Source organism: Phaseolus vulgaris, chromosome 9 (genome assembly GCF_000499845.2).
Source record: "Phaseolus vulgaris cultivar G19833 chromosome 9, P. vulgaris v2.0, whole genome shotgun sequence".
NCBI classification, from domain to species: Eukaryota; Viridiplantae; Streptophyta; class Magnoliopsida; order Fabales; family Fabaceae; genus Phaseolus; species Phaseolus vulgaris.
In genome coordinates, this window is record NC_023751.2 from 37,987,978 (window position 1) to 38,009,322 (window position 21,345).

Consider the following 21,345-nt stretch of genomic DNA (forward strand, 5'->3'; position numbering starts at 1 on the left):
TGAGTTGAGTAAAATGAAATGTTTACAATGAAGTGATGTTATAGTATACTGATTATTCCTCTGAGTTTGTGCAACAAATCTCGATTCCCATGCAAGATCACAATACTCAATGCTACGTAATTAAGCTTTGTGCAATTCAACAAGATTGAAATGCTCACAAGCTTGGCCACGCTCGCTCAGCACACGCTCCCATGTATTATTCTGATACGAAGTGTGCCCCATTCCTCAGACCAATCGTCTCCTCCTTCTCCAACTTCTATGCCTCCTTCACACTACCCATTACCTCCCTGATTTCGCCACGTCTTCATCTTCCTCTCTCCATTGCACATTTCTAAGCCTACCTTCTCATCTCATCTCATCACAACCAACTCTACTCTAGGATACTTTACCCCTCACTACTCCCACATCCCTTCCATTTGCCTTATTACTGTTGGTCCCTTCCATTTGCCTTATTACTGTTGGTTGGATATCCTCGACTAAATATTAGAGCATTTCATAGTATATAAGTAGATACAAACCTTACAATCCGGTTTGATGAGGTTGAATTAGGTTTAAAATCCAGTGAATCAGTTTTACAATATACATACATTCATAGTATATAAGTAGGTACAAACATCTTTACAATCTGGTTTTATGAGATTGAATTAGATAAGTAGGTACAAACATCTTTACAATCTTTACAATCTGGTTTTATGAGATTGAATTAGATTTAAATTCTACCAAGTGGTTTTACAACATACATACAGTACAGTAATATTCATGTTTTCTTATTATTTTAAGAGCCATTAAATTTGGGAGGAACTACACTGACACTAGACTCACTTCTCTTCTTCCTTAGAAACCAACATACAATGTCACGTATTCTCCTCCTGAGTTTTGTTGGACTTCTGGTGTGCTTCCCATTTTCTTGTTCCCTCCAAGAGCAAGGGAAAGAGCTACAAACCCCTTTGCATCCAAACTCTTGCAATGAAACATGCGGGAACCTCCATGTTCCCTTTCCATTCTATGTCAACTCCTCTTGTGAGTCAATTTCCCCTGCCTTCCATCTCTCGTGCATAAACTCCACCACCCTTTTGCTCAGAATTGGCTCAGTGAGTTACACAGTCTTGGAATTCTTCTCAGATGGTGTGCTGGTGGACTTTCCCGGCTCATCATCCTGCAGACAGTACAATGACTTGAATTCTTTTGGCAGAAGCTTTGCAGGGAAGAACAACTTTGGAGTTTCGGTTGACAATGTTGTTGGTCTCTATGACTGTGAGGATTCCTCTCTGTGCAAAGCAGATTGTGAAACTATTGACTTGCCTGGTTGTGATGGAAGGGGAGGAGGCTCCCTTGCCTGCTGCTATCCCCTCTCAGACCATACCATATGGCATGTTGGTGATGGATTTTCGGTATTTTCTCAGTTTGGATGCAGGGGAGTTTCTAGTTGGGCCGTTTTGAGAGGCTCAACTTGGGGAAAACGTGGGGTGAAGTTGGAATGGGCACTGCCCAGAAACTCCTCTAAGCAAGTTTGTGCAAGGAATGCTAACATGGCCAATGCTACAGCAATCCAAGGAGGCGTGAGATGTGTCTGTCAAAATGGATATGTTGGTGATGGTTTTGCTGATGGAACTGGATGTTTGCAGGGTGAGTAGTTTTCATCATAATCAGGATAAAAAAGGGTATTTGTTTTAATGTTATTACGTATTTGCAATTATGTTGTTTGTGCTGTTCTTGAAAAATTCAAGTTTCTGCTTCTCACTTTTTGTACATTTATATCTCTAGATTGGCCCTTTTTGCTCTCAGGAAACCATTTCTTTCTAGGCTCTGGTAGCAGGTTTTTGAAGTAGAAACACTGTTTTAGTTTCACATGTCTATTAAGAAAACATGAATAAGAAAATTAAAGGTAGGTAAATAAATATGCTTCACAACACATGAAAGATCAGCAACTCCCTTTTCTTCCATAAATGGATTTTTTGGACTCTGAGCATATACACTGCATGATTTTTAACCTTCTACTTTTAAGTATGACATTTGCTTATGGTTGATGTATTCTTGTTAGCCTGCATAAAGGACGGAAAGGAAGCATATGGAAGTGACTGCTACATCAAAAGACATGATCAGAGAAAATTTGTTATCATTGCCGGTTAGTAATAGCTAGAGAACTGTAAAATTCAAAATAGTTTTATTCTCCTAAAGTCTTGAGTGTACCAACTCATAAATTACAAGGTCACCAACCTATAGAACACAGTCAACAAATTATGAAGAGGTCACAACAAGGATTCCTGACTACCAGATTTGCTTTCAATTCTGCACCATTTTCCTTAATCTATATAATCTGGTAGTCATGGTCAGATATATACTTACATTTCTTGTGTCAACTCAACATGCAGGAATCATTGGCCCAGTTCTGATTGTTGCCTCCCTGGTTGCACTATTTTATCTTCTTAAAAGGCCAACAAAACCAGGGATGTTTGACACCGAGCAGGCTTACTATCAAAACATTTCAATCCCCAAAGCTTGTAAAATTCGACTGTTCAGCCTCCACGAGCTAGAGGAAGCCACAAAAGGCTTTGAAGAGAGTCAGAAACTCATGCATGCCAATAATGGGACAATTTTCGCTGGAGTTTTGAGGGATGGATCACACATAGCTGTTCACAAATTACAATGTGAGAAGAAAGACTTAATTCAAGTTCTGTCACAGATCGAGGTTCTGTCTTCTACTGTGCATAGAAACATGGCCCGCATTCTTGGTTGCTGTATTGAATCTGGCAACACTCTGGTAGTTTATGAGTTTCCTTGCAATGGTACTCTGGAGGAACATTTGCATCAAAGCAAAGGACAACAACTTCGTTTGGATTGGTATAGGAGATTGACTATCGCTGCAGAAACAGCTAGTATTCTTGCATTCCTACACTACGACAACTCTCCTCCCATATTTCACCATAACCTTAAATCTGCATGCATCTTCCTAGATGATGATTACTCTGTCAAGATTGCAGGATTTGGTCTGATCAACTCCAATGTTTACTATGATTCTCAGTTACATAAGAACTACGAAGGCTTTGGCATCTGCAAAAATGATGTTTATGACATGGGTGTGTTGCTTCTTGAAATTATCTCAGGCTCAAATCGCTTGGATTTACCAACTTCAGCCTTGCAGCAAATAAGGGCTGGAAAATTTGAAGAAATTTTTGACCCTTTTCTTTGCTATCATGAACAACCACATTATCGCCAAGAGCAAATGCAGATCATTGCTGATCTTGCTACAAGATGCCTTCTATTTGGTGTAGATGTAAGGCTAGGAATGGTTGATGTTGTGAGGGAGTTAGTGCACTTGACTAAAGAAAGTCTTGATGGGGGAATTACCAAAGGACCTGCACTTGAAGAGACTTTCTCAAACTCAAGCCTTCTTCAGATGATATCAATGTCTCCAGATTCTATGAGTGTCCCTTGAATTTTCCCTCCTTGAAGAAGAACATAAACATCCTTAATCCTTAATTGTGTGTGAAGTATAACTTCCCTGCCACTGTACATCTGGGGAATGAATCCAACATTCTGGTCCTGACATACTTCATTAAGGTACAAAGCAAGTGTATGCATGTAACTTCATAAATTTAATCAACTGCTATAAACAGTGTTGGAACCATTTTCAGAGGTTCTTTTTTGTGTATTCAGATGAAAATCTCTGTGCATTCTCAATGTTTCAATTTACTGCATATACAAGATTGGAACTGCAGCTCTGATTCATTTTAACTAATCACATTGATCACAACTTAAAATAAAGAAGCAAACTTTTGATAACTCATTATATTAATATTTTTTAAATTTAAATATTAATGTATATATACAAGATTGGAACTGCAGCTCTGATTCATTTTAACTAATCACATTGATCACAACTTAAAATAAAGAAGCAAACTTTTGATAACTCATTATATTAATATTTTTTAAATTTAAATATTAATGTATATTTTGTCTCTCTCTTTTTCAATCTATTGATTGAAATTTTCTTCTTAAGGATATGATATTATTGACATTCAAAACATAAGCTGTTATCCTTTAATGCTTATTGTTAATGCAAAACTAATCAATGGTAACGTGATCTAAATGCAAAAGCCTCAAAGTAAATTATATTTAGCAAATGTATGAATGATATGATTAATGAGACAATAAAGAATTTAACTACCTACTACAATTAGAATATGAATGTAGAGTATTAAAAAAACAAGGCAATTACGCAGTTTAATCAATTCAATCTAAAGAATCAATTTAATATACAAGAATTAAAGAGTTTCAGAACTAGTAAAGATTGCATAAATAATTTTATACTTAATTATCATTACATTTATATCACTACTACAAAATCATACAATAAAAACTAATTTTTAAAGATCAAAATAATTAGTTGCAATAGTAACTAAATTACAGACCATTTTAAAAACTAAAAAAAAAATGGTTTCTAAATTAGTTTTTATTATGGTTAAATAATTTCTAAATTGGTATCTAATTAGCGACCAACGTTTTAACTACCAATTATTTAGTTTCTAAATTTGGTAGAAAAATCTTGATTGCTAGTTAAATACCAATTTAAAAACTATTTAACAATAATAGAAACTAATTTAGAAACTAATTTTTTTTTGTGAAATTTGGATCAATAGGGACATGTGCTAGATTCCATTGTATGCCATATTCTCTTAGTGCGTGGAACTTTCACCATGTTTTTATTTTCTAAAACTTGATTTACAACATTTTCAAGGCGATTTAAGTAGTTGAAATCATGCAAAGCAAAAAGAAGCATTGAATAAATTTTATAACAAAACTACTTAATATAAGTTTATCATTTTTGCCCATAATAGAACTATTGTTCTATATAAAAAAAAATTAAAAATAATATAATATTATTATTGCAGATAAAAAAAAATATTACTATTATTACACACTGCTGAAAACACTTTTTTTCTAATTTTTTAAAGTCAATCTTTGAATAATCAACATCTTTAACCCAAATTTCCTCTATGCAACTCAACTTTGAGTGAGAGGGGAGCAGTGAACAATGAAAAAACCTTTTTTTTTATCAAACATTATATCAACTTCAAAAAAATAATAATTAATGATAAGAAGATTGAGAAATAGCTAGAAAATTTTCAACTGACACATGTCATAGGTAACCCTTTTATTAAGATAAATAGATCATTTGCTGATAAAAAAAAAAGATAAACAGATCATGCTATTCACATATTTTTTTTTTATAGTATTCTTTTTACATGAATTATTATGATGTCACTGTAGAATATGTACCAAAATCGAAAGGGATGCCAAATTAGTAAAGAGGATACAAAATTAGAAAAGAATGAAACGGGAAAAAAGGTGAAGAAGTTCTAAAAAAGTATTTTGCTTAACTTGGTTTTCGGGGAATCTAGTGGTTAATGCAGAGATAAGGAAGTTTGAAATTTGTAGGAAACAAGTGGAGTGGTAAATTCCATGAAGAACCGAAGTGTATGCTCTAATCAATTTGACCAAGTCTCTCAAATTCCCTTCAAAATTCTATATAAACACATCAACTCCACCATTCTCTTCTATCTCTCTCTTTTCAACCCTTTACACTTTCTTCCATCAGTATCATTTATTCCTCATCAAGGTACTTCTTTTCTTACTCTCAAACCTTTTATATCTATCTGCATTGCATGTTACCATTCCTTTTGTACTTTTTCCATGCACCCTTTTTCTGTGACTTTTTTCATCTCATATTTCCTTGTTCTATACCTTCAAGATGGCTGAGAATGGCGAAGAAGCTCAAGAAAATCGTCCAGTTCCCCGTCTGAATGAAAGGATTCTTTCTTCTTTGTCAAGGAGATCAGTGGCTGCCCATCCTTGGCATGATCTTGAAATTGGTACTGTTGCTGACATATTATTATACATTGCTTCTTCATATATATTTTATATTGCCAATTTGCCTTCAATTTACACCGATAAGATTTAAAACATGTTTCAAAACTAAAGTTTCATAAATATGCAGGACCCGAGGCTCCTCAGATTTTCAACTGTGTAAGTTCTCATCTTCTGCTTTCTTTGGATGAATGTTTGTTCTGTGTTACTGCGAAAATAAGGTCCAAAAATAAAGCTAATAGTCTTACGGGGAGTCTACTACTCAACCATTGCACTGGTGCAATACAGTACTAGGTTACTGATCTCAAATTTTTCTAACTTTGTTGGGTCTCCAAGAACTTATTCTCTTGAACCATATATACCTACATTCCTTTCCCGACTTGCAATTTTCTAGTGAAATAGTGTTTATGCTTGCTGAATAGTGTTAGTTGCCTCCAACAGGTTGTGGAGATCACTAAAGGAAGCAAGGTCAAGTATGAACTTGACAAAAAGACTGGATTAATTAAGGTACAAACTAATTGCATGGTTATTGGAGTGGAATTTGAAACAGATTTCACACAGAGCTTACTGCCAGATTATTTTATCTCTGTGCTTTAGATTTTTCTTCTTATTGTCCGAATAATGCTCAGGTTGATCGGATTTTGTATTCATCTGTTGTTTATCCTCATAACTACGGTTTTATCCCCCGCACACTGTGTGAAGACAATGACCCAATGGATGTCTTGGTCCTCATGCAGGTAAACCATTATCATTTTCAAATCAATATGTTTTATACAGCAAGCAATCATTTAACCTGCTCTCTACATTATTATTTTACTATTTACTTAACTGCATTTAGAGAAATCCTAAACATAGGCACTTAACATAGTTAGCTTACTGAATGAACTACAATGGTTGAAGGACAGGAACCAGTTCTTCCTGGTTGTTTCCTGCGAGCCAGGGCCATTGGAATCATGCCCATGATTGACCAGGTATTGCTTTCTAAGCCAATAAAACCATTCCCACTTCTTTTACCCCATTTTCCATTACGCAATAACAAATGTGTTTTTGACACAGGGAGAGAAAGATGATAAAATTATTGCAGTGTGCGCTGATGACCCAGAATATAAGCACTTTACCGACTATAAAGAACTTGCACCTCATCGCATCTCTGAGATCCGACGCTTCTTTGAAGACTGTATCCAATTCATTACAATCTTCTAAGTTTAGTTTTTATCTTTTCTTCATAATTTGAGTTTTGTTTCTTAACACATTGCTAAGACAAAAAGAATGAGCACAAGGAAGTAGCAGTTAATGACTTTCTACCTGCAAGCGTTGCTGTTGATGCCATCCAGTACTCAATGTAAGTGTGTATATGTATCCAATCGAATTAAACAAAATTCTGTCACTCTACTAACATCATTCCCTTCTGTCGTGCTTTTGTTTATGCAACTAATACTGCTCTATAGTACAAGAATTTCGATTATTTTACGTCACATTTTGCTACACCTATTAAAATATGCCCTTTTATTTGACATGAAATAAGTGTAGAAACATAAAAATAAAGTAAGGTGACGAGAAAAAAAAAGTACAAATCTGGAATCTCTTACATATTTTTACGCTGCTAACCTTGCTTCTAATTTGGTGCAGGGATCTCTATGCAGAGTATATTCTGCACACCTTGAGGCGATAGACAACTGTTATTCTATGTTCTCCATCAACAATCAGAATAAGCCATAATATATTGTTATTTTAATATATCTTAATCAAACCTATCTATACTTTATAGTTTTTGTATATAGCCGGATAATATACAACCTATTTTGGTGTATCAACCGTGCTTAATGTATGTAACTCCTCATGTATAATAATCGAAATTGAAGTGTTTTAACTATGTTTACCAGTTTCCAAGCTATAATTTGGCAGTGTTTTTCGTCAATGTTGACTCAAGTCGTATTGTGACCTTCATTATAGACTAAAATTCTCGAGTAAAAGTGGCAAGAGCAATATCGCTGTAGAATTTAATAATTTGCATGAGCTGTTTCTAGACTACATACAAGCTACAAAATAGTATGCTTAACATTTAATAGCAGTGTCAACAAGGCACCTAATGCTGGCTGTCAAGTCTCGTATTCTAGTCCTCAACTTGTTTTATGTACCACTATCCTCTGTCACAAGATACTGTGAATTTCGTAACATATATAATAATTATTTAGAGGAATCACATAATTGGTTATATATATAATAAATTAGAAAATAGTAACATCCCTTGTTTCTTATTTATTCAACCATTGATTGAGACATGTCTTGAACCAGTTGATAATGCTGGGTTCAATACCTGATGCACAGGAATGGTTTAAATATTTGGCTAGATAGAATGGGAATAAAAATCACTCCATCTATCACGAGTATAATTTGTTTAGCAGTTCTAAGAGAAGAACGGCTGCTGAGTCTTTGGCCTTCTTGACACTTGGCATTGGCTCTCCAATACATTCATCGGTCCATCCTCTATCAGTAGTATTGACTCTCACCGCAAATGTAAATCTCTTTGCATGTGCTGGACCACCCTCATTCACACACCTACAAGTTTCAGTATTAAAAAAAGTTATAGATGCTCAGATATAGTGACCATCCATTTGCAATACTAAATAGGTAACTTCATAATGCCATACCTGTAGAATGGCATAGGCCAATTCCTTCGTAAACAGATATCATTTAATGTTTGCCTAGTAAATGTCTGGTTTCCATTCTTTTTCCCGTTTTCATCATCCTTCTCCTGAGTTTTCCCCACCTCCTTTTCTTTCAAAGCAGCAAGGGCATTTCTGGCAGCTAATTTTTGTGCCATTTTTTTCTGTGGATTTTGAGCAGCTCCTACTTGCACCCCATCAATGAATACTTCAACAGTGGCCAAATTGCCAATACGACTTGCTTTATACTCTAAGCCTTCAGCTTGCTGTTGGCATCGCTCCTGCAGCTCTCGCACAGGATGCATTGGCAGAGTCTCTGGGGTAACCATAGGATGCAGAAGAGGCTGAAAAACCTGGCAAAATTGAGAGACCCGTAATATTCTTCATTAGTTTCTCTTTTTTCCTTCCATTTTGTAAATGAACACTGGAAGGAATGGTCTGTATGCTTAAAAGCTAGGTACTAACCTTCCAAACAACAGAAGTATCCCTTCCACTGTCAAGAAAAATGGCACCTGCAATAGATTCGACAATGTCACCAAGGACCTTGGGAGCTTTGCAGTCTCCCAGACCAAAGGAGTTAAAACCTGGCTTTAACAATTCATCTTGAACTTCCTTCACAAATTCTTTAATCTGTAGACAACCAACAAAATCATCACCTCGCTTAAAGAAATTAGGAATATTGCAGGTAGGTCATATGATTCATCTCAAGGTAATAGTAAAAAGTCATTAGAAGGAAACAAGACCTGTTTCTCTAGGGCACTGGACCCATGTCGGAGATGCACATGAAGGTTGTGTTTAACTGCAACACGTGCAAAATTTTCATTATTTACAGCAGCAGCCCGAAGGTCAGTCAGACGTCCCGGTGGCAGATTTGTGTAAGTGAAAAACAAGTGCCTGGTGATAAGATGATCCAAGACAGCATCACCCACGAACTCCAACCGCTGATAACAGGATACTCCTGAAGATGGTCTGGAGGCATGTGTTATGGATTCTATCAACAGCCCCTTGTCTTTGAAGTTTATATTTAAAGCACCCTCTAAAGTATCAAAATTAACACTCCTAAGTATGCTGTCTGGAACATTAAATGGCTTTCTAGCACACTCCAGCGTATCGGGATCAAACTCTATTTGAATGCCAATCCATTTCATAAGGTGATTAGCAGCATTTTTACCACCTTCTACATAATATACCCCAATTAGTGCCTCCACAACATCTGCAAGTGTCTTACTGGACAGAACTCTGTAAGAACTTGAATCACTCTCAAGCTCGCCATCTTCCATCTCATCATCATATCCATCTGTGTGACAATCCATCTTCTCAGTTTTAGAAATGGACCGCTCCTGGTCAAACAAAGAGGACTCCCCATCCTTGGTATCTTCATCAAAGACAGGCAGCACCCCAGGAGCTGCCCATCTGGATGGAGCAAAGCGATCTGCCTGAATATATGATTGAAGCCCTTTACTTAAGGCATACTGATATAATACCATGTTACTGACCATTTGTTGTCTCATCCTAGTAAGTTGACCTTCATGTTTCTGTGGGTATTTTAAGAAAAGAAATCGACTAACAACCCATTTCAGGTAAGCGTCTCCAAGAAGCTCTGCCCTTTCATAGCAGAATGTCTCCTGGCAAGAGGCAGCGGTCAAGGCTTCTAAGATCTGTTCACAAAGAAGGCATGGGTTAACTGAAGAAACTAGAACTAAAAGCCAAATACCTGGAGCAGACAAGATACCTTTGAAGTCTGGACAGGATAACTTATCATATTCTTCAGCTGAACTGCAAGTAGCATACTTTCAACCCTCCTCATTATTGAAGGCAACCTCTGGGCACCACGAACAAGTGATCCAGGCAGTGGGTGTACAAGGCATAGCTCAGGCGGAAGGAAAACATAATAAGTTTTATCATGTGTCTCTTCAGATTCCCCCTCATGTGCTATACAATGAATTGACAGTTCCCATTAAACATAAGTCCACGAATTTTGCAAAAGCACAATAATTCCAGGATAGAAATTATGAGAACAAACCTTCACTGTGCTCAAATCGAGGGGAAAGAAGATTCTTGCAGTATGATACACCACGCCCTCTTATTAGAGGTTGCTGCTTGTAAACCAAATCAACTCCATACCTACACCAAAGCAATAAAAAAGACCAGTAGCCATTCGCACCCTCAATTGTGCAAGAAGACACAAAAAGCTTCTCTAATCTGGAAGGAAGAAGAAGTTATTGTCACTTTCCAAGGAACATTGTTGATAAAGTCCGCAATATTTAGAGGTGACAACAGGCGATTCCTTCACAGATTAAGATTAGCCCCTTGTTCTTCCTGCACAATATTAGAGGTGCAATGTGGCCAACAAGTTATTGGTAAGAATTTTCAAAACACAAAGAAACAAGAGTACAGAAAATGGGATAGGGAGTCTTGACTGCATCAGGAAAGAATTTTTTTTAAACAAATGGGAAAAAACTACGAGACAACAATATTCGTAACATATCATACTTTTGCTTGTAGTAATCAGCATATGAGCTGTACTCCAGAGGACCAAGATAACCTTCTTTCCTAGGGAACGAGTTTTCAGCTGACATGTCATAGCGTATTGAATCAACATAAAACCTCTTCCCCGAATGAGCAGCAGTTACAATTTTCCCTACCAGGTCCTCTGCCTTAGTACTGGTATCTGCCATCATCAATTTTCCATTGGTAGTCATATTAATTTGCTTTTGTGTTTGCATGGAATCTCTACTTGGAACCAATCCTGAAGCTTTCACCACATCAAACTGGGCCACAGCTCCTCGGATTCCATAGGTGGGATGTGATTTTTGCCCAAAAGCCATGCCATGACGCAATTTCCCAAATCCATATTCCCTTCTGTCTCCACCTAATGTTCTCTCATTAGTACCAAGGTAAACATCTGGTCGAGCTTTCTGGAGGGGATTCTTCCATGCATCGGCTCCAATTATTGTCTCAACCAGACACCAGTCAATTTGGTTCATAGGATCTACAGACTTATCGCCAAACATTGGGACAAACAAATATGCTTTTGCAGGATCCCAAGGAGTGGTAGATGGTTCAACATCCACATCCAAGACAATGCTCATCAGTCTTACGTGAAAGCTTTTCAGGGATGCCAGCTGCATGTCATTCAAAAATAGGTTTCTCTGTCGTATAAGAAACTATTTTCAAAAAAAAATATATGAACATTTAAAACAAGTATAGACACTGATTAATTTTTCAACCTGACTCTCAGTGATATTTATCAACCCCATAAAGACAAGAGATGCCTTTGTAGTCACGGTTCGAGCGATAAATAGATCCATTGACATCGATAACACCTACAAAATGAATATGTTAGAAAGGGAGTAAATGAGTTACAATGCAAAAAAATGGAACTAGAAGCAGTAGCACAAATAGAAATGACTACCTCTGCATCCAGCTCATTGCCAAAAAGTATTGCAAAATTTGAAACTTGAATCAAGAACGGATCCTTTGAATGGCCAATATTTTCGCACTTTACAGCATACATGTAAAGATGAAGCAATTTGGAGTTGTTGCAAGCATCTTTTCCAGATAAGATCCATTCTCCCTGAAAATTCAAATAGCATTAAGCAATAATGAGGTCAAGACAATAAACATATCCTGTAACTAAAGACTAAAATAGCATGCATGTTGCAGCACAGATACAGATTTGGTGAATTTTCATTTTTGTAGAAGGTATAGCCCTGCTCTTTTCCTGAATGGGAAGTGTTGAGAAGAGAGAAAACAAGAAGACAGATAATGACTTATGTGTGTTTGGAACACAACAGAGTTATTCAATTTATAGAGGAAGTATTTAGATTGCACTTGTTCTCCACTTAACTTCTTTGTTTTAATAATAACCATCTTCAAAGCCTTCAAGATCATTGCACTGGATTGAAGGTATAACTGACAAGCCTTCTTTACAAAATGAAGAATGATAAATGCTGTACTGGTCAACTATATAATAAACCCTTACAAAAGATTACTTAGACTACATAACTTGCAGAAAGAACCAACATTCAGCATCATATCACTGAATTAAAGGTATTACACACAAGTTTTCTATTGAATATTCCACATCAACTAGAGATTTAGCCAAATTATAGTATATAAATGGGGTACAAACCTCACTTACAAACCGGTTTTGTAAAGTTGAGTTAGGTTTAAAATTCACTTTCTAAGATGGTATCAAAGTCTATCCTAACGAGCTTTGTTGGGTTTATCGTATCATCTACAAGTATTTAGTCTTGTACTTGAGATGTTCAGTCCTCGATGTGAGGAAGTATCTTGGAAATTACTTCAACAAGAGATAAGGTAAAATTAAAGTATATAAGTGTGTACAAATCTGACCTTACAAATGATTGCTGATAAAAAAAATGAATATGATAAATGGTGTACTGGTCAACTATACAAAACCCTTACAAAAAAATTGCTTAGACTGCATAACTTGCAGAAAGAACCAACCTTTAGTATGTCAGCCACACCTTCAGGATAGAACTCCCTATGTCTAGCAGTCCCTGGAAGTGGATCTCCTTCATCAGTTTGCTCATCCTTTTCTCTTTCTCCCCCACTTCCTTTATCAGGCAATAGCATGTCAGTGAATGCTCCCATCTCATGCAGTTTCTTGCAAGCAGCCAGACAAACAGCCTGCAAAACACCAGATTAACAAATGGTTCTTGATAAAGCTGAATAGTATTACAATTTAATATTCATAGAGAAATCGAAAGAGAAGATCTATTTTATTATTACTGAAATATTCAGTAGAGTACACATTTATAGACACTCTAAGAGTGCTTAGCAGGCAAAGACTACTGTGCTGACTCAGCACTTAAGTGACAGTTAACAAAACAAAGACTATCGTACTATTGTAAACAACACTAACACACAACCAACAAGCAGAATCAATCAAATTCATGATAAAAGATGGCGTGCCTGTTGTGCCAGACGCATAGAACTGCATATTGAGCCCTCGAGATTTTCAAATGGTGCATTACAAGGCAGTTGAAGCTTGCAAGAATATTCTGTGGGACATCCTGTTTTTTCATGCCTCTCCATAATAAACTCAGGACGAAGAATTGAATATCTGGACAAAGGATAAAAACATCCAAGTCATTACTTGAAAAATAAAAGGCTGGTAAAGCAAACTACCAATCTCAAGCAAAAATGCAGCACCTGTCACTCGGTAGCTGAGAGCAGTAGAAGTGGATAAGACCTACAGCAGAATTAAGACTCACAACTGCACCAGTTGACTTCACCTGGTAAACTGTTCCAGGCCTGGTGTCAACAGAAATCAATCTTGAAGTGTCCTTCAGATGACTAAGGTCTGTTCTCTCTATTGCTTCTTTACGCAAAGTCTCCTCACTGTTCCTGGCATTCCTTAGGAATGCTTCATGTGACAAATTGCCCCTATATACAAGACAAATCACAAGTAGTGAAGAGGGGAAGAGTTCAATGCCTTGGCATCCATCCACTCAAATATAAAACACCATGTATGTTTGGTAAAATTATGAACATTATGATGATTAATGACAGAACCAATAAAAATCCAGTGTCAATTTTTCAGTATGCCTATCAGATAAAGAAAAACAGAAACTTCCACAAAGAATAATTCACTATTGACTGAAAAAACTAAAACAAAATTTTCAAATAAATCACTGACACTAAATAAAGAATAAGTTCATGTTGTATAGCATAGCCAATTAGCGCAAGAGCCTCGGCACATGTGGCAAAATGATTCTGAAAAGGAAACTGACAACAGCTAAAATTGTCACAACCAGTACCTCTCCACCATCAGGATGTAATCAGATCCAGGTTTTCTGGCACGTCCCCTGGATTGAATGTATGCCAAAACAGTCTTTGCAAGGTCAAAGCGAATAACAACGTTGCATTGCCGGATATCAAGTCCTTCTTCAGCAACACTAGTGGCAACTAACAATGTGACCTACAAATGAGTGCATTGGTGAGATTGAGAGAATAGAAAAGATTATTTCTGGACATGTGAAACTGATAGCTGAACCATGCTAACAAAATACAAATATTACCCGCCCATCACGGAATTTGGAAATTGTATCTTGCATTTGGTGGGTCCGCATTTCCTGACTGTTATTGTGACCAATCAAGCTTGCACACTTAACAAAACTAAGAGATGGAAGCTCTGCAAAGACCTGCCAGATTGGCACACAATGAACCAATAGGATCTTCATTATGCAACTGAATCAACCAAAAGAAACTATAGCAGTAATGTTTGTCTATCAACCTTGGGCAGAACTAATGCAGACACAACACGCTCAACAAAGATGATTGCACGGAAGTCTTCTGTATGCTGATACTTAAGAAGTATTTTGATTAGTGCCTGCACCTTGGGGGTCACCTTGCCATCAGCCACAGCAGCTCCTATAATAACATCCACGTGCTCTCCGCCAGAGACAACTAAACAAAAATGTGTCAGCTTAAATAAAATATCAAACTACATTCCATCTCAATCATTGATATTTTATGACCGCTCTTTCACATGTGAAATATTTAGATATATGGTGAATTATGACCGCTCTTTCACATGAGAAATATATTTCATAAATTTCATAGTAATCCAATTTCTTATATACTCTAAGATGTTGCCAAATTAAAGAATAACAAATATAGCTTATCTGGATAATTACAAATTTAAGCAGATGAAATTTTGAACCATTACAAAGTTTCGTATCAACAACCCAGCTCACCATGACTGTCTGGAAGTTCCCCTTCTTCCATCTCTTCATGTTCAGACACACTTTGAGCTGCACCATTCTCTGAGTCATCAATATCAGCGTTTTTGTCAGAAACTGCACCCTCTGACAGTTGGCATTTCAGAAGAGAAACAACTTTACTCAGATAAGATTCCTGAAACTTGACATCAAGTTGGTAGTTGGCCCTTTCATCATTTTGCAAAGCTGCTAAAAAGGATTGCGCAACCTGCAAAAAGAAAGACACTTTATAAAGATGGCCAAGAAACTCAAGATTCCTCATTCTCCAAGAAGTAGTCTGTACCTTGTATGCACACCATTGTCCCAGTTCACCAAGTGCATAATTAACAGCTCTCAACTTCTGAATTAGGTTTGCAGCTCCATCGCTTTCAGTTCTTTCAGAAACTCCATATACTTGGCGCAGCTCTTCCTTAGCTCCAGCATCTCTGGCTCCCATAAACTGCCATTTGCTTCTTCTTGAACTAGATTTGGCAGCTTCTTCAACTTCAACCTCCATCTGCTTTATCTGCTCATGTAGATAACATAAACTGGCAGCTTTATCATACTCGACCACAACTTCAGAGGGCATTGGCACATGTTTCTCCAGCTCCTTACGATCTTTAATGGTGCAAACTATAGAATCTAACTTACTTTCAAGATTGCGAATTTTTATTGCACAATCTACTTGGCTGGAGACACCTGAATATATCACAAGCATGAAGAACTCAATGAATGAACAATGCATGTAATAAAAGAATACTAAGTTGTTGAACAGGGTTTCAAACCCCAAGCAAAATGTTTAGGAAAAGATATGGTCACATCTAGATTATCCTCTAAGTGTCTTTTCCCTATTTCCTCATTATCTCTTAAGATTAGTTACCAAATCTCCTTATCATATCATAATTTGCTTCCTTAATTAGTTAGGTTTGGTTAAAGGTTAGAATTGTTAGTTTTAAGAACCCATCAAACACATGAATACGCTGCAATATTATGCATCTCAGTTGATATAAAATTAGTGTTTCATTCTCTTGTATTCTTTCTCCCTCTTATACCTAAAATCCCATAATTTCAAGACAAATCATAGCTTTAAAAACTTAGTAACAAAGCACCAGATCCTAAGCTCAGTTGAGAAATTGAATAGCTACCCTTCAAGTTAACAGGAGAAGCAGTCATTCCAAATACAGATGGCCTGTTCTCTTTGGGAGTTGTATGGTAGAACTCGGACATCACCAGTGAATATGGGTGTTTCTTCACGGCATGGTGGCACTCATCCAGAATCAAGAGATTGATTGCTTCCATTTTTATTATGCTATGCCTCAAAATGTTCAAAAGAATTTGAGCGGTCATGACTAAAACCTACAGAAAGAAAAGCAAATTGAGTAATTGCAGTATAAACACACAGCTGGCCAAAGAAGAACAGTGGAAATATAAATAGGGCAAGAGAGGGAAAACTTGAGAATCTTATAGAAAAAAATCTGCCAACAACTTTTATCAAATTGAGGATAAAAGCTGCAGAAACAAATACCAGCACAACTTCAAAATCACATGGAGTCATTTCTTTTAGTACGATTTACTGGCAGTAAGTCATGCACTGCTTCTTAATATTAAAAAAGAATACAAAGAAAGTACAAAAAAGGGTAATTAAAATATCTCAATTTAATTTCTCCAAAAGCAATCTTCTCGTGAATTAAGTAGCAGCAATTTCTATATGTTTGGCTCATTCGGGGAAGATTGGGTTAGATGCAACTTAAAAACTTCATATTTTCAATATAAGTCTTAGTTTGGTATTCCCGAAACCACCTTTTAGTCCTTGGTTTTCCATGAAATGAGAACACTATCTTGAGGTGTACCTTTTGTGACAAGGAGATAAAACCCAGTGTGCATTTATATAAGCAACATTATCCCTATGTCCCCAATTCCCATACACAAACCTTTCCTAAGTATCCTTTGATAAACCTCAAAACTCTAGCAACTGCATACCAATGGCACAACAAGGTGCATTAAGGAACTGGTTCACCAAACCATCCGCAAAAGAAATATCCGGTCTGGTTACAATGAAATAGTTCAGCTTTTGTACTATTCACCAATAGTTGCTTAGCAGATGGCAATTGCACAATTTGACTAAGTAACCTTAATTTCTAGTATGTATCTTAATTGACCCTGAACTGCCAAAACCAACATCAAAGAGATTGTTTGGTGTCATTTAGTTATAAGTTCTTCATAACTCCAAACAAATACAAATACCACAAAATCTCTGTCAGATTAAACATTAGAGTATTGAGATAAACATCTTAGAACAAAAAGAAAAATAAAAGCTCAAGTGAAAAATCATCAAAAAGTGATCTCACCATCCCCACACATTCTGAAATCTGAATTATAATACCCCAAGGAAACTAGAAAAGCATTCCATTTCAGTGATACCATCTTAAATGAATTCAACATGTAAAAGTTCGTTCAATGAGCAACACCCCAATTATAATTACAAAGCATATATAATTTATGAAAACAAAAGTAGGCTAAAACTGATACATACTAGTATACTAATTAAACTAAAATTTATTCTAACCTAAAAATTAAGACCATAGGCTTTTAACATCTACTTTCTAAACCTGAAAAGATGTGTACAATTTTTCCAGCTGTGTTGTAAATGGCAGATAGTGGAATATGACGGAAGACCAAAATTATACAATAGAAACACACTAGTGTGGCTATGCCACAGCAATAGCAAGCCTCCCTTCAAAAGTTGGCAAAAATTATCCATGCCATTGTGTCATAGCACCACCATTTAACAACAATGTTTTCCCATCCATATCCTATTGCAGGTTAGGAACCCAAAAATCTATATAGCTAGATGTGACCAATCATTTACTGCAAAGACTGCATGTGCTACAATTTTGATATCCGAACAAGAATTTCAATATGAAGTACACATATGCATTGGGTATAAATGAACAACTTTATTTCAACAATAATAAATACAAACCTTAACACTAAACCAGTAGCCAACTCTAGATGTGAGCAAAATATAGAGAAAGATGGAGAAGAAAACAGAATCTGAATTCAAAAAATGCAATACTGTAGATAATAACAAAAACAGAATCACACTAGACTAACACAAACAAAAACAAGGTGATAGCAAGCATAGATCAGCATATCTTCAATAGAAAATTTAAATCATACATGTTTGGTATCGAATTCACGCTGCCACCTTCGAGCATCCCAGAAATCCTGTCCCATTTCTCCACAGTAGTGGCCTACTTGATAACCAGTACGCTCACGGATTACTTCAGCTTGCTGTAATTAGACAAAGAACTGAAATTATTACAGCTTACTTATACAAATAATTAGAACTACAAGAACTTCCACGATTGTGAATGGACACCACCTGCATAGCACTACTTAAATCTCATTGTTGTCTCCAACCAAAAGCATTCAATAATAAATAATTTGTGAAAAACTATTCTACCTGGTAAACTAGTGGAACTTTTGGAACTAAGAATACTGCAAGCATTTTCTTATTTTGCTTCTGCAAACTCTCTTGTATACTTTTAATGAGAAGAACAGCAATTAAGGTTTTCCCTGCTCCGGTTTCAAGGAAAGCTATAGTATTTTTCCTCTTTGCCTGGTCAAGAACATCTAATTGATACTGTCTAGCTTTTTCCTCAGGAACCCTCTCCTTAGCCTCCTCAGATTTCTTATCAAGCTTTCCATTGTTCTCTTTCACATCAATAGCCATTTTTTCTTCTCGATTACGGTCAGGTTCCCAAGCGCCTGGGCGAAACACCATGTCATTGTTACCTAACTTATCCCTCTCCCAGTAACCCCTAGGTTCTTTATCTCTCCAATCTCTATCTCTAACATCCCTCCTGCCAACAGCACCATGATGCTCCCTTTTCCTTCCACCACCATCCCTATCCCTCCTATCAACCTCATCCCTATCCCATGGCCTCTTTCTGTTATTATTAAAACACCTCTCCCTCTCCTTGCCTTGATAATTACCTCTGCCATAATGAGGCCTCTCATTCTTGCAGCCACCAATCCGAGCCCTTTTGCTGCACCTTTCTTCACTATCAACCTCATGGCCACCATTCAGAACCCCTCTTTCTTGAGAATGATTAACCAAAATTCCCCCTTCATTCCCATTAGACACCTTACTCGACCCATTATTCCGAACAGTAGCAGAATGGTCAAAAGCAGCATCAGTGGGGGCAGGAACAGGAGCATGGTGATTTCCCCCATCCGCCAAAGTGGCATTGGAAGGAAACCAGACTTCTGCTGCTCCTTCTGCTGTGCCATTAGAGTTGGAAGCAGGCTCACCATGATTGAGAGGGAGACCAGCACCGTTTTTTATGCTGTCCAAAATCTTGTCAATGCCACCGAAGAAGTCCTGATTGGAAGGGTTGTCTGGTTGCTCTGAAACTATGGAAGAGACATCAAAATCAATGAAATCACACGATATGTCTTCACACGCATCAAGCCAGTAAGAGGGGTCCTCCCCTGCCGGAACCCTACTCCCATCCTCCATAACAGGGTTTGCTAAAAAAGAAGTCTTGGTCAGAAAATAAATAACAAGAAGAGGAATAGCAGAAAAGGAATGAATGAAAAAGAATAGTGAAAAGTGAGAAAGGCACCTAAAACCAAAAACACTGTAGGTAGTGTGATTCTATTAGATTCCGCTGTGTATCAACGCTTATTCTCCTTCCTTTGATTTCTTGGATTCTGGCTAACATAACTAAACTGTGCTGAGTCCAAAGGCAGAGATGTGTGCTCTTTTCATCCACTCTTGATTCTGAGAGTTGTTTTCCTCTGAATTTTGCTTCTTCTTCTTCTTGCCCTGCTGCTGCTGCTTTTTTTAATTTACTCAGAAAAAGCACAGCCACAGAGACAGAAGAAACAGAGCAAAATCCCAGACAGAAGAATCGGAGAACACAAACACTCCCCACCCAAACCACACACCAGAGATAGATGCCGCCGTGTGACAACCTAGTCTAAGTCAAAAAACATACAAATTATATTAAATATTAAACTCCTTTTTTCATTAATTAAGGTTAGATATTTCTCTCACACTCATTACCCTTATTTACTACCTATTTCTTTTATTCACAACTCAATTCAATTTAATCTCATTTTTTTAGGTTAAATAATTTAATATAATCAAATCAAATTTTTAGAATAGATAAAAGAAAAGTTTTATTCAACCTATAAACAGTAAAATATATATATATATATGATACTGTTAATAATAATATTTTTTAATTAAAAAAAAATATTAATTTATTTGTTAATGTATCACCAATATAGACAAAGCTCTCTGCCTTGTTTATCTTGTATTTCCTCAATTTAGAATTTACATTGTCTTCTATATTCAACAAATTCTAACCAATGATTAAACTGATTTTTCATGAATATTGGTTGAGGATTTTCTGAAAAAATGATTAATTTAAATAACATAAATAGTTTAAACTTAAATAAATAAAAAAAGACCATAAACAGCTACAGATTGTTGTCTCATTAAATAAAATCAATTACATTGATCACAAGACATGTTACTTAACCCGCTTAAATTTGTTTAAAATACAAATAAATAACTAATATGAGATGAAAAAATTTGATTATAGTTCATTTTAGAAAAAAAAAAAGGTTTAATGAAAATGTATTTTTAAATGTAAAAAAATAAGTAATTGATAACGTATTTTTTTTAAATAAAAGGAATGAAATTTATTTATTATGAGAAAATGAAACAAATGAGAATTATCCTCAAAATTAGTAGTTGAGATTCTTCTTACAATATATCCTTATCTACAAAATCATATGTATTTTTGTTAATCTCCTAAATTTCATTTGGTCTTTAAAGAAGAACAAATTCTATTCTTTGTCTTTATAAAAACTAAACTCTATTTTTTTTATTTATAAAAGAGTCAAAAAATAGTTTAGTAATTAATTATCAATTACTAAAGGGATTTTTTTAAGATTGAGTAACTATATTTGTGATTCTAAACTACTTTTATAGATATGATTATATGATTCTAGTATTGTTCACTGACAGAAAAATATTTATAATCTAAACTACTTTGATATTT

At 36.1% G+C, this 21,345-nt stretch overlaps 3 protein-coding genes across 3 annotated transcripts; 2 read left to right on the forward strand and 1 right to left on the reverse strand.

The window, feature by feature from the left end:
* Positions 1-774: 774 nt before the first annotated feature.
* On the forward strand, positions 775-3,717 carry LOC137822916 (probably inactive receptor-like protein kinase At2g46850). Its single transcript, XM_068627940.1, has 3 exons — positions 775-1,626; positions 2,042-2,125; positions 2,373-3,717. The coding sequence occupies exons 1-3, from the start codon at positions 852-854 to the stop codon at positions 3,434-3,436; spliced, it is 1,923 nt and encodes a 640-aa protein (XP_068484041.1). The 5' UTR covers positions 775-851; the 3' UTR covers positions 3,437-3,717.
* Positions 3,718-5,470: 1,753 nt separating this feature from the next.
* Positions 5,471-7,741, forward strand: LOC137820127 (soluble inorganic pyrophosphatase 3). The gene is made up of 9 exons (XM_068623964.1): positions 5,471-5,620; positions 5,753-5,873; positions 5,999-6,027; positions 6,310-6,375; positions 6,498-6,605; positions 6,774-6,839; positions 6,925-7,045; positions 7,129-7,210; positions 7,498-7,741. Exons 2-9 carry the CDS (start codon positions 5,753-5,755, stop codon positions 7,538-7,540), a joined length of 636 nt encoding a protein of 211 aa, XP_068480065.1. The 5' UTR covers positions 5,471-5,620; the 3' UTR covers positions 7,541-7,741.
* Positions 7,742-8,026: 285 nt separating this feature from the next.
* LOC137820126 (endoribonuclease Dicer homolog 1) lies at positions 8,027-20,255 on the reverse strand. The gene is made up of 21 exons (XM_068623963.1): positions 19,897-20,255; positions 18,732-19,801; positions 18,446-18,559; positions 16,411-16,621; positions 15,570-15,964; positions 15,263-15,494; positions 14,800-14,972; positions 14,585-14,707; positions 14,324-14,484; positions 13,716-13,949; positions 13,476-13,626; positions 13,008-13,190; positions 11,950-12,111; positions 11,765-11,860; positions 11,028-11,659; positions 10,558-10,658; positions 10,267-10,466; positions 9,278-10,192; positions 9,000-9,164; positions 8,520-8,887; positions 8,027-8,427 (listed from the first exon to the last, which is right to left on the reverse strand). Exons 2-21 carry the CDS (start codon positions 19,788-19,790, stop codon positions 8,250-8,252), a joined length of 5,853 nt encoding a protein of 1,950 aa, XP_068480064.1. The 5' UTR covers positions 19,791-19,801; positions 19,897-20,255; the 3' UTR covers positions 8,027-8,249.
* Between the last annotated feature and the right edge of the window lie 1,090 nt (positions 20,256-21,345).

Excerpts from the sequence above, each read along its gene's own strand:
- LOC137822916 (XM_068627940.1), top strand. The coding sequence starts at position 852 with ATGTCACGTATTCTCCTCCTGAGTTTTGTTGGACTTCTGGTGTGCTTC. Across the intron at positions 1,627-2,041 it reads TGGAACTGGATGTTTGCAGG|CCTGCATAAAGGACGGAAAG; the intron begins GTGAGTAGTTTT and ends TATTCTTGTTAG. Across the intron at positions 2,126-2,372 it reads AAAATTTGTTATCATTGCCG|GAATCATTGGCCCAGTTCTG; the intron begins GTTAGTAATAGC and ends CTCAACATGCAG.
- LOC137820126 (XM_068623963.1), bottom strand. The coding sequence starts at position 19,790 with ATGGAGGATGGGAGTAGGGTTCCGGCAGGGGAGGACCCCTCTTACTGG. Across the intron at positions 13,627-13,715 it reads TCTCAGCTACCGAGTGACAG|ATATTCAATTCTTCGTCCTG; the intron begins GTGCTGCATTTT and ends TCCTTTGTCCAG. Across the intron at positions 10,659-11,027 it reads GCTGATTACTACAAGCAAAA|GTATGGAGTTGATTTGGTTT; the intron begins GTATGATATGTT and ends GCTTTGGTGTAG.
- LOC137820127 (XM_068623964.1), top strand. The coding sequence starts at position 5,753 with ATGGCTGAGAATGGCGAAGAAGCTCAAGAAAATCGTCCAGTTCCCCGT. Across the intron at positions 6,028-6,309 it reads CTCCTCAGATTTTCAACTGT|GTTGTGGAGATCACTAAAGG; the intron begins GTAAGTTCTCAT and ends TGCCTCCAACAG. Across the intron at positions 6,606-6,773 it reads ATGTCTTGGTCCTCATGCAG|GAACCAGTTCTTCCTGGTTG; the intron begins GTAAACCATTAT and ends GTTGAAGGACAG.